The 12,198-nt window shown below is 40.6% G+C and overlaps 1 protein-coding gene across 3 annotated transcripts in view; it reads left to right on the top strand.

The window, feature by feature from the left end:
- Positions 1-2,344: 2,344 nt before the first annotated feature.
- The window catches only part of NSMCE2 (non-SMC element 2, MMS21 homolog (S. cerevisiae)), a 252,157-nt gene continuing 242,303 nt past the window's right edge, over positions 2,345-12,198 (top strand). For all 3 annotated transcript variants that reach the window (XR_551103.1, XM_008581195.1, XM_008581096.1), the window contains exons 1-2: positions 2,345-2,442; positions 10,077-10,247. Coding sequence is in view for 2 of the 3 variants with exons in the window: in XM_008581195.1 (XP_008579417.1) it covers positions 10,091-10,247 (157 nt within the window). In the remaining variant the exon portion in view is untranslated. The remainder of the gene's footprint in view (positions 2,443-10,076; positions 10,248-12,198) is intronic.

Genomic DNA, 12,198 nt, shown 5'->3' with positions numbered 1-12,198 from the left:
GTAGGGCAAGCTATGCTTAACAGGTCTAACTGCTAACAGATTTTGGATACCGAGGTAAGGCAAACAATCAAGACCTGGAGAAAACAGCTTAAAGCACAGCAACATTACCTGTGGTCATCCCCAGCCTCTCCCAACAGACAGACTTTCAGATATACTCTGCACCTGCATGCACACATTCAGGGAAGCTTAGGCATCAAATAACAGATAATGACATAAATCAAGACTTTTGTGTTTTAATCTCTTATTTTAAAACTTAAGCCCTTACTCAAGAATTACACTGTAGACAGCTTTAAAAGAACATTAGAAGAATAAGAAAATAATCAAACATGCTTGGCAATAGTAAAGCAAATGTTATGGGTCTTTTTTACCTAGGTTAATTGCCTTACCTAAAATTCCATAAAAACAAATGTGTATGTTAAATTTTTTTAATGTAAAAGCAAAATACAGGTTATATTTAACACACTTTTAGTGAAATAAACTCATTGCCTGTAGTCTGTCTCACTTCATGAAAAGTACTTGAATTTCTTTCTATGTCTAATAAGGCAAGCACCTCTTGCTAAATTTTTGAAGACTGAAGAAAACAAGATTAACTGAAGGAAGGAAATCACTTAGTTACATTAACATACATAGTTACTTTATTATATAATAGAGCTTCTAACCTGAACTAGTCATATTTTCCATGTAACAAACGGAATTTCCACAATTTGCACAAATATTATTTGGCTACAGTATTTGGTAAACAGACCCATTGTTGGCTGGAAAACTGGCCCGAAGAACAGAATCTAACCACCACCATCAAAGATGGACTAATCATGTGGCAGCGATTTAAGAAGTAGGTAGGTGGCTTTACAAGGGGTTAAGACTTAGTTGAATTTTTTTAAAATTACTCTAGAATGAGGTCCAAATAAACATTGTGGAAGAAGCTATCTTAAATCATCTTTTTAGGGGTTCTCTTGGTCATAGAGATGAAAAAGCTCATAAAGACCAGTTTTTTCAATGTAGACTGTACTACTACTGGCATGAAAGGGAACCAGAGATCCCACTCAATTTCCTTATTTTCTTTTACAAGTATTAAGTGACAGTAACTTCATTTTTAAGAGTTTGGCTTGGAACTGTGATTTTCAGTTTAGGAAGTAATCCTAGTCAAAAGACAACATGCTTTCAATAATGAAACATAGCACCATCACCAATTATGCAATGGGTACAGAACAAAATTTCTTAAAGAAATTAAATTGTTGTGGACAAACCACTGTTTACCCTACTCAGAGGACAACAGAAGATAGGTCTATTTTATCAAGGAGGCACTGGTCTTCACAAATCCATTATCAGGAACAAAATACGGCTGTTGATCAAGATAAATGTGAACGGTCTATGTCTTCCAGATAGTTCTGAAATGAGCCTGATCACTCTAGTCCCTTCATAAATCCTGGGACAGACAGGTGAAGGACAACCGGGAAAGGTGTCCCTCGTTATGGTTAGGAGTAAAACTTCCCCCTCACTACCCCTCACCTATGTTGGAGGGAGCTCCATGCACTTGGAATCAGGAGAACCGGTTCTACAACTGGCTCTGTGACTCCCCCCCCCCCCCGACGCCGTGCGACCCTAGCCGAATCAGGACCCCAATCAGAAACATTTTTTGGAAATGCAAAGGACTTTGGCATCGCCATGTCACAGGTGAGGGAATTAAGGGGCATAGAGGGGAGAAACGACTAACCCAAACCCACAGCCCTTGGCAGAACTAGAATTAAAATCGGGATTCCTCAGACTGTTAAAGCCGTCACTAACCACTCAGTTTTCTCAAAAGTAAATGAAAGAATAACAGCATCCATACAGTACCGCTTCCGGAAACTTGGAAGGATCAGAAGCGGGCCCAGCAGCAGAACATCACCTCCCAAAACGCCACAAGGGTGTACAAAGTGATTTCCATCTAAGAGAAGATGAAGAGCTGAACTCCAGCCCCACGAAGTCCTAAGTCCTCCATCCCAGGTCCCGCATCCAGAAAACACGCGACGCCGCAGATGCCCCCAAGGCCCGTGCGGCCCAGCCCGGGGCAGGGGGGAAGGGAGGAGGGGGCGCGCGCACGCCGCCCGGGCTCCCCTGCCAGCGGGGCCGCGCCAGCAGCGCACGCGCAGGGGGGGCGGTCGCGCGCGGAGTCCGCACCCGGGCGCCACCCGTCCGTCCCCGCAGCGGTCCCCTCTCTCCACAGCCCGGCTCGTGAGCCGGCCGGACCCCAGCTTCCGCCCCTGGCTCCCAGGCCATCACATGACCGCAGAGGCAGAGAGCAGGGCGGGGCGTCATGTGACCACTTGCTTGGCGACGGCTGATGACGCAAGAGCCCGCGCGCGCGGTTCCAGCCACAGACGAAGGGGGTTGAGGAAAAGAGTTGGGGGCCGGGTGAGGGAAGTCGGGGTGCGGCCAGACGGACATACCTTGGGCATTCAGGTAAGGCAGAAGCGGGGGACGGCGATGAGGAAGGTGGCGCGAGTTGTCGCCGCCCTCTGGGAGCCCCGCGGGGGTCCTGAGCTGGGGGTCTGTCGACCGGGGTTATGGTCCTGGCCCTTTTCACGCCACAGTAGTGAGTCTAGGGCAGTTTAACCCCCCTCTCCAAGACGCCCTCTCTCCTTTCTTCAGCGCTAAGAAGGTGGGGAAAGACCACGAGTTTTTGAACCAGATAAATGTGATTTGAACTGGCTTTAAAAGCAGGGCCGTGGGTAAGTCGTTTAAATCAACTCCCTGGGCCTCAGTTTCCTTTTCGCTTATATGGATTGCTGTGAGGATTAACGATAATGAGAATGAAGCGCCGGGGCACCAGTTTATGGCACGCCGTAGGTGACCTAGAAATGGCCGTGCCTGTTATTGTTGTTATTTTTGTATCTCTCGCCAAATCTTTGTTGTTCGCCTATTTTGTAAAACATTATATGCTACGGAATATGTCAGGGTTCTAGTTTAAAGAGCTCCCAGGATGGAGTGGCAGACATGTGAGCAAATAAGTTGTAATGAATTTTATAGTAGAAGTGTATGTGTGAATGTGAGAGAGGGTGGTGGGAGGGACAGTGGTAGTGTGAGGGAGGGAACAAGTAATTGTATGGATGAGGGAACAAGTAACTGTATGGATAAGGGAACGTTTCAGAGACAAGGATATATCCTGTATGTTGAAAAGGGAGACACAGCTCTAGCTGACTTGTCCAAGACCCCAATGGATTTTAAAGATTAGCATATCCTTTATAAAGTGTTTGTCTGTGCCTTCCACTGTGCTATTGAGAAAGATAAGTGGAAGGAACAGTAGAGAGGTGTTTTTATCTTTACATGAGCTAATAATTGGCTGTGCCTACAGAGAACCTTATTGTTAGGGGAGGCAAAATAACATGCTAGAGAAGAACTCAGAAAATGCATAATCTTGTTCTAAACTTTCTTGGAGACTGTAGATACAGGGAACAAAAAGATCAGTGTTACCTGGAGAAAGATCCAAGAGGAGGTTGATGTAAATTGGTGTTTCTCAACCAATGCAGTATTGATATTTTGGGCTGGATTTTGGCCCCACAATTCTTTGTTGTGTGGGGCTCTCCTGTGCATTGTAAGATGTTTAACAGTATCCCTGACCTTGGCCCATTAGATGCCAGTAGGCATTCCCCTCCCCCTCAGTGTGACAACCAAAAATGTCTGCAGATAGTGCTAAATGTCTCCTGGGAGATGGACAGAATCTCCTCCAGTTGCGAATCACTAATTTAAACCAAGCCATAAAAGGCTGTCTGGTTGGCTCAGTTGGTTGGAGCGTGGTGTTAAAAAATCAAGGTCAAGGATTTGGATCCTTGTACCAGCTAGCCAATAAAAATAAATAAATAGAGAGAGGGGGGAGGGGGGAGAGAGAGAGAGAGAAAGCCATGAAGGATGGGGTCTTAGTCTGTTTAGGATGCTATAACAAAATAGCATAAACTGGGTAGTTTATAAATAGAGATTTATATCTCACAGTTCTGGAGGCTGGGAAGCCAAAGATCAAGGTGCCAGCAAATTTGGTGTCTGGTGATGGCCTATTTCCTCATTTGTAGATGGTACCTTCTTGCTCTGTCCTTTTGGTGAAAGGGCAAAGCAACTGTCTGGAGCATATTTTATAAGGACACTAATCCCATTCGTAAGGGTGGATCTGATCACCTCCTGAAGGACCCTGCCTCCTAATACCATCACTTGTGGGAGTTAGGATTTCAACCTATAAATTTCAACCTGTAAATTTTGGGGGTAAACAAACATTCAGACCTTAGTAGATGGGTAAGATTTGGGCAGATGGAGAAGTGAAGAAGGTAGTCTCATGGTGGAAGCAGAATGAACAAAGTCTAGAGCTGGGATTATGAATAGTGTGTGTGAAAGAGAGAATGGAAGAAGATAGACGTGGGTCTGACTGAAGCATACAGTTGGTTTATTCATTTAGAGAATATTTTCTGAGCACTTGCTGTTTGCGAAGCACTGTGAGCATCATGCAAGATAGTAGTGATTAGCAAAGTAGAGTGACTGCAGCAGGCTATAATCATCAAAGAAGGTGCTGTTAAGAGAGAAAGAAGGGATTTACCTTTGACTTCCATACTTGGCTGTATGTAGTGAGAGGAATAGAGAAAAGTGTGTCTGTTCCATCTTTCTGCTCTGTCCATCTCTTTGTTTCTCAATCCAGTCTTAATCTTTACTCTTTAAATACTCCAGAATTACAGAAAGGTGTGACTGTGTTTTACCTGGCTCTCTGCAAGAGTAAAGTTTCGTTAGAGTAATGTGAGTTTTGCATTCAAATAATGATAGCTACCACGTGGTAGATACTTTTCTATATATCCTGATTCATTAATCCTTATATGTATTGCATCATAGTTCAGGCTGCCATAACAAAGTACCATAGACTGGGTGGCTTAAACAACAGAAATTTATTTCTCACAGTTCTGGAGGCAGGAAGTCCAAGAGCAGGTACCAGCATGGTCAGATTCTGGTGAGGGCTTTCTTCCTGGCTTGCAGATGGTCATCTTCTTGCTGTGTCGTCATATGGTGGAGAGAGAAAGAGCAAGAGCCCTGGTATCTCTTCCTCTTCTTGTAAGAGCACTACCCCATCATTTAAACCTAATTGTCTCCCAAAGGCCCCAACTTCAAATACCTTTACATTTGGGGTTAGGGCTTCAGCTATGAATTTTGGTGGTGGGGGATCACAATCACCTCGGTATTTTCTCTACTTGTCTGATCATAAGAAACATCTGAGGTGCTTCTTATAAAATGTGGTTTCCTCAGGGTCTCTGATGCAATAGGTCTGAGATAGTGCCCATAAATCTGTATTTTTAGGAAGTGTTTCAACTGATTTTTGAGGTCAGACAAGGTTGAGAAAACTACAAAATTTAACTTATTCTTACAATAATGCTGTGAGGTAGATATGATTATCTCCTTTTTATACAGGAGCACCCTGAAGATAGAGAAGTTAAGCAACTTCACCAAGGCCATGCAGTTTCAAGTGGCATGGGCAGAGTGGAATTTCCAGGCATCTGTGTCTGTTATCTGTTCTCTCAAGCAGTACTCTATTGCTGCTCACAGTGTTATAATGATATTTGCTCCCATTTTTAAAGATTTATGTGCTGGGCATTATTCTAAGTGTTTTATTATACATATTAACTCATTCAGTCCTTGCTGTAATCCTTCAGGTAGGCACTGGATTGTCCCCATTTTACAAAAGGGAAAAGTGAAGCATTAAGAGATTAAATAATTTGTCACAAGTCATTCAGCTGCTAACTGGTAAAACCAGGCTTTGAACTCAGGTAGTCTGGCTCCAAAGGCTGCATGTTTACCCCCTACTCTTTATTGCTCCATATTCTACTCCATAATGTAGTTAATGTTTGTTTCAGTATAAACATGTTTCATATTATCTTTAAGTAAAATTGATATTCCAGGAAGATATGATTTGTTTATTCTGTGGCTTTGCCACCTGTTGTTTGCCCCCTGGTTCATATTATATTATAGAATACTTTGATAATTGTGTTCCTAGAAATGTATTCTCCGACACAGTAGCCAGTAGGTACATTTAAATAGATGGCTATTTAAATTTAAATTAAATAAAATTAAAAGCTCAATTCCTCAGTTACACTAACCCCATTTTAGGTAATCGATAGTCACATGTGCCTAGTGGCTACCACATTGAGCAATGCAGATTATAGAACATATTCCTTATCATAGAAAGTTCTGTTGGACAGTGCTGCTCTAGACAATTTAGACTTACACTAGAATTAATACTGGTGAGAAAACTGTATACTTGAACCTTATCATTTTGTTCCTTGCATGATTGTGTGTTTTGAGTAATACTTGGTGCTATAACAAGTAAACTCCCAAATCTAAATGACTTTGCACAATTGAAGTTTATTTCTTTCATGCATGGAGCCTGATTGGTGAGCAGTGTTCCTTTAAGCAGTGATGTAGGGTTGTAGGCTCCTTTTATCTATTAATTCTCCATTGTCACTATATAGCTTTTAAGGCCAATATGCTCACCAGTATCAAGCTATGAAATGGGAAAGTGTGATTTTTATGGACTGGACCTGGCAGTGGCTCATATTTCATTGCTTTTAATGCAGTCATGGGCCCCACCTAATTGCATGGAAGGCTGCAAAATGTGGTGCCTATGTAGCTGCATGACCAGGTTGAAGAGAAAATGGGTTTTGTGGGCACCTAGTTGGTATCTGTCACAAGTGTCCTGTCCTTTCCCCTACTCTGAGGAATAGTCTCAAGAAAACAGTTCTAGGAAGTTTGCTATTGCATTTATTGCAAGGATATTATTGAGAGTATTTTTCAGTATGACTCTTAACTCATGTATGATGATCCCTTTTGCCTTGATTGCTGTGGAATGCTTTATTTTTCTTGAGTTCCTGCTGTACTTTTTTTGGTGGTAGTGGTGGTTTTTTTTTTTTTTTTTTTTGATTGTGAGAAAGCTCACAGCCAAATTTGTATTACAAGTACAGTACTGTGTAGAATCCTCAAGTCAGTGGAATGCTTTATTTTTCTTGAGTTCCTGCTGTACTTTTTTTGGTGGTAGTGGTGGTTTTTTTTTTTTTTTTTTGGCAGCTGGCCTATCAAGTATTGAACCTTGGACCTTGGTGTTATCAGCACCATGCTCTAACAAACTGAGCTAACCCACAAGCTCTCTGGTGTACTTTTTTTTTTTAATGGAGAAAATAGCTTTCATTTTTTTTTTTTTTGATTGTGAGAAAGCTCACAGCCAAATTTGTATTACAAGTACAGTACTGTGTAGAATCCTCAAGTCAGCTTGCCTGCATTCTTTCTCATGTATTTGGTTTTCCCTTTAATTTGTTTTTTGATCCTAGTTTTTATTAATTTATATTTTTCCATCTTTTGCATGTGTTTATGTTTATATCATGTAAAATGTCTCAACTTGTTTGGTATAATAAAGTGAGATTGTAAATAAGCACTTTCTTTCACCAAAATGCAAATGTTTAAAAACACCATCTTTAAATTCACCTTTATATATTCTCCCTTTTAGTGTGAAATTTTAAAACCCCAGAAAATAACGAGAACCTTTGTTTCATCACTCAGATTTTAACATCTGTAACATTTGCCATATTTGCTTTAGGTCTTGATATTTAAGATAAAGCTTTAAAAATACATAAAGCTAAAAGTCCCACTTGATGACACCCAGACCCAATCAGACTGATTCTTTATCCTGCACTTTAGACCCTCTACACTGTACTCCCGAAGAATGGAATTCAATTGTCTTTCCTTCCCTTTGTCTCTGTGTGCCAGGCAAAGGGAACTCATCTCACACTTTACTACCTTATGACTTTTATATCTTACTGTTTCCTTCACCTGAAATGCTTTCGCCTGATAATTTAGTCCTTTCCAAATCCTAACTATCCTTTATACTCTAGCTTAAGTGTCTTCTTTTCCATGAAGCCTATGTCTTCATTTAGTTATGCCTGTCATCACTTCCTTTTTTGAACCACTTAGTATACTGAGTTTGTGTAATCTCTTTCTTTTTTGAACTCATAATACTTGGTTTATTCTTCTAATATTGTACTTGTTCACTTCCAAGCTTGCACTGAGGGGTTGTGGCAGAAATGGGTTGTATTTATTCTGTAACGTTGAGTAGTTAAGTTTACATGTAATATATGTTTTGTCTCGGCGAAAGGTAGAATCTCTGAAAAGCATGTTTGCATTATAATGCAGAAGGCTTTGGATACTTTGCTGATGTTGTTGAATTTATTGTATAGGTTACAGAGAGTTAAGACTAACCCTTTCTTCTTTCTGTCTGTTTTGATTTCTGGCCTCTTTGTCTATCTAGTCAGCAAGTGTAAAGACCCTAAGCTGGAAGCATGCCTGAGGAGCAGAAAATGATTATTTCTCGTGCCTAGGATAGTGCCTGGCACATGGTAGGTTTTCATCAAATTAGAGTAAACAAACTAGTGCTTTAAAACGAAAGTCTTAAGAGTGCTCATCTTGAAAACAACTGCATTGCTGTGCTGAAAGTAGTGCCTGGCACTTAAGGAGGTACTGAATATTTGTTAACTGAGTTATTTGAATTGACAATGAGTTGTATTGTGGATGTTTGCAGTAAGCTAACACCTCAGAGTTAGAAATCAGTGTCTTATGCATCTCTGTGCTCTTCCCTTTTCATACCCTGTGTGTTTTTGAATGAGTCTAATGATTGACATGGTAGGTACTTGATACCTTTTTGTGGACTGAATGAATGAACCTAATTAAAAAGGATCAGTAATTGAGAAACTACAGTAGTAGTCTCGCTGTGAGATAAAGGTGCTAGCAGTGGAGAGGATGGAAATGCCAGAGATACTGCAGTTCCCCACTAAAGAATGGAAGGGCAAGAGGGAAGGTTCTAATATTAATAAATTGTATACTGTATGGTAGACCACACTATGATGATTCCTTCTCATTTTAAAGACAGTAAACCTGAGGTTCAGAGAGTTTAACAGTCTGTCCATGGTCACACAGTAGTAAAGTGGCAGAGCCTGAAATCATGTTATGTCCATCTGATTCCAAGATCATACCTTTCTTTTTGCTGCCATATTGCCCTGGGACCAGCTCTCCCATTCCTTTAAGTCTATGTGAATTCTTTCCACTTTTTTTTTCCCCCCTTTTTGTCTTTTTTACTAACCGGTAACGGGATTGCAACGCTCGGTGTCGTGCCCGTACCGGGGACCAGCAACGGGATTGCAACCCTCGGTGTTGCGCCCGCACCGCGCTCAGCCAGTGAGTGGGATCCGGTCTCTACATGGGATCCGAACCCTCGGCGGGAGCGCCGCCTCACTCCCAAGCGACGCACTCTCCAGTGCGCCACCGGGCCGGCCCTCTTTCCACTTTTTTAGATGGTTTCAGTGGATTGAATTTCAGATGGATTCTCAATTAAGCAAAGCTGTCTTCTTGTACACAGCTTTATGTAAGTGGTCCATAGCTTAAAGAGTTTGTGGTAGAAAATATACATTAGGGAGTGTTTAATATGAAGGTAATAACTGAAACTATTACAGTGAATGTGCTACCAGAAGACAAGAGTTTCTAGAGAAATTCTGCTATTTACCAAATCTGGGATCTCATGAAGTCTATAAATCTGTTAGAACCCAGAGGAATATATATATATTTTTTTAGTTGTCAGAATTCAATATGCATATGTGTCAAATAAGTTGAAGGTTGCAGGTTTTCAAAATCCTGCTTTATTAAACCATTTTATCAGTATTATTTTCATTTTTTAGAAAATTGTGTCATGAATGGTCTCCTTTTTCTAATCCCTTTATGTTTCAGGCTTTTAAGAATTGTGCTGTTGTTGAATTCTTCAGAGAATCAAGGAATCTTTTGGAAAAGGGTAATCTCCCTCCTTTAAAAAATGAAGACAGTTAACTTCTTCATATATTGAGTGCATCTGTCTTTGGTGGCCCAGATAATGGCACAATGCTTTGGTATCCTCTTAGTGGATATTGGATATAGATAACAGTCTGACATTTGTGGGATATTGGATACATTCATATGAATGTTTTCATCAGTTTTATTTTCCTGTACGGTTATTATTCTGACTTATAAATTTTATTTCATTGTGTTTGAAAACTTAGGTAATAATTTCAAGATGCCAGGGCGTTCCAATTCAAGTTCAGGTGCAACTGGTTTCATATCCTTCAGCGGTGTAGAGTCTGCTCTCTCCTCCTTAAAAAGCTTCCAATCCTGTATCAACTCTGGAATGGATACAGCATCTGGTGTTGCTTTGGATCTTGTGGAAACTCAGAGTAAGTAATACTTAGAACTTATTTCTTTTGTGTCTACTTTGAGGCAACACTGTGGTGCCATTACACTAGGGATGCCTTTTGAGTATACTCGGGACAATCATTTAATCCCTCTGGGCATCTGTTTTCTCATCTTATTCTCCATACCACATAATAGTGTACTGAGAATGAAATGAAATTGATTCATTCATGTGTATTCAAACAGTTAAATTTACTAGAAACTGCACTAGAAATTTATTGGCAAAGACTTGAAGGTTCCTGACTTCAAAGGGCATACAATCTAAAGTATGTGATATTTGTAAACTGTAAGGTATATAACTGCATTATATACTGTTATTTTCCAGTAGTTTAATTATACTTTGTTTCCAATAAATAGACTAAGCTTATGTTAGGGATACCAGCAAAGGAAGGCCTCTATTAAAAGGAGACAGTTCAACTTCAATGAACTTTACCTACTTTTTTTTCAATCAGAAGATCTGGAAAGACATTATTTGCTTTTTTTGGATTAAAGTTGTTTTTATTTTATATATGAAGCCAGCAGAGTAATGTAATTATTTTCGGTTTGTTTTTAATGGCACTTGTTTTGAGCAATTTGTGATGTGCCTTGGTGTGCTTTTCTTTATTAATACTGTCTGATGCTCTTTGAGTTTTATGGATCTGTGGGCTTGTAGTTTTTATCAAATTCGGAAAAATTCCTGCTACTATTTCTTTAAATGTTTTTTCTGTCTTGCTCTTTTCTGCTTCTGGGACTCCAATTACATGTATGTTAGACTTCTTGATATTGTCCCATAAATCACTGTTGCTCGGATAATTCCCCCCCCCCCCGCCCCCCAGGACTTGGTAGTGGCATTTACTAATCAGGACAGGAGTATTTCTGTATTTTAACAAGCACAACCATACTGGTATATAATGGGATGAATATCCATGTCACCTATAAGTAACCACTTATATTAGTTTTTTATATATTCTTCCAGTGTTTTTCATGCAAGTACAAACACCAAAGATAGTTTATACTATGTACTCTTTTTTGCACCTTGCTTTTTACATTTAGCAATATATCCTGGAAATCTTTCTATATCAGTTCATAGAGAACTTCCTCACTTTTTTCCAGTTGCATGACTGCATTGTGTGGTTTCAGTGGGGATAGCTCATCTGTGTTCCATGTGATATTGGCTGGGGCAGCTCCACTGGGACTGGAGTGTGGCTTCATTCCAATGTCTGGTTCAGTCAGGTGGGCTGGACCTCATGTTAGCTGGTTCCAGGAGAGTAAAATTGAAAGCTGAAAGGTCTCTCATGGTCTAGGCCCTAGAAGCCATTCAGCTTCTTTTCCACTGCATTAAATTATGGAGCAATCCACAGGCCAGTCCAAATTCAAGTTGGGAAAATAGACTCCACCCTGCAATGGGAGAAGAAGTATGTGTTTACACGGATTCGAGGAATTGTTGGCAGCAGTCTTAGCAGACAATCTACCACATCGAGGTTCAATCATGGTTCACATATCTTATTTGGTGTTATGCGTCTTTAGTTTCTTTTAAACTAGTACATTTCCCCCGCTTTCTTCTCTCTTCTTGACTTTAGTTTTTGAAGGTTTGAGGCCAGTTGTCCCACAGTCTGGACTTGCCTTATTGTTTCCTCTAACTTCATCTTCTGTGTCCTGGATTTTCTGTAAAATTTATTCTCTCACAGTTCTGTGGGGCAGAAGTCTGAAAGGGGTAGGCAGGGCCACGCATCCTCCAGAGGCTCTAGGGGATAATTCGTTTCTTGTCTTTTCTAGTTTCTGGTGGCTTCAGATGTTCTTTGGCTTGTGGCAGCATCACTCCAGTGTCTCCTCTGTGGTCACAGTGCCTCCTTCTTTTCTCTTCCTTTTTTAGTTTTGGAGACTGGGAAGTCCAAGGTCCAGGGAACACATATGATGAGGGTCTTGTTCTTGGTGGTGACTCTCCACAACAACACA

This window comes from Galeopterus variegatus, unplaced genomic scaffold (assembly GCF_000696425.1).
Source record: "Galeopterus variegatus unplaced genomic scaffold, G_variegatus-3.0.2 Scaffold7, whole genome shotgun sequence".
Classification (NCBI taxonomy): domain Eukaryota; kingdom Metazoa; phylum Chordata; class Mammalia; order Dermoptera; family Cynocephalidae; genus Galeopterus; species Galeopterus variegatus.
This window is presented reverse-complemented; position numbering and strand designations above follow the sequence as displayed.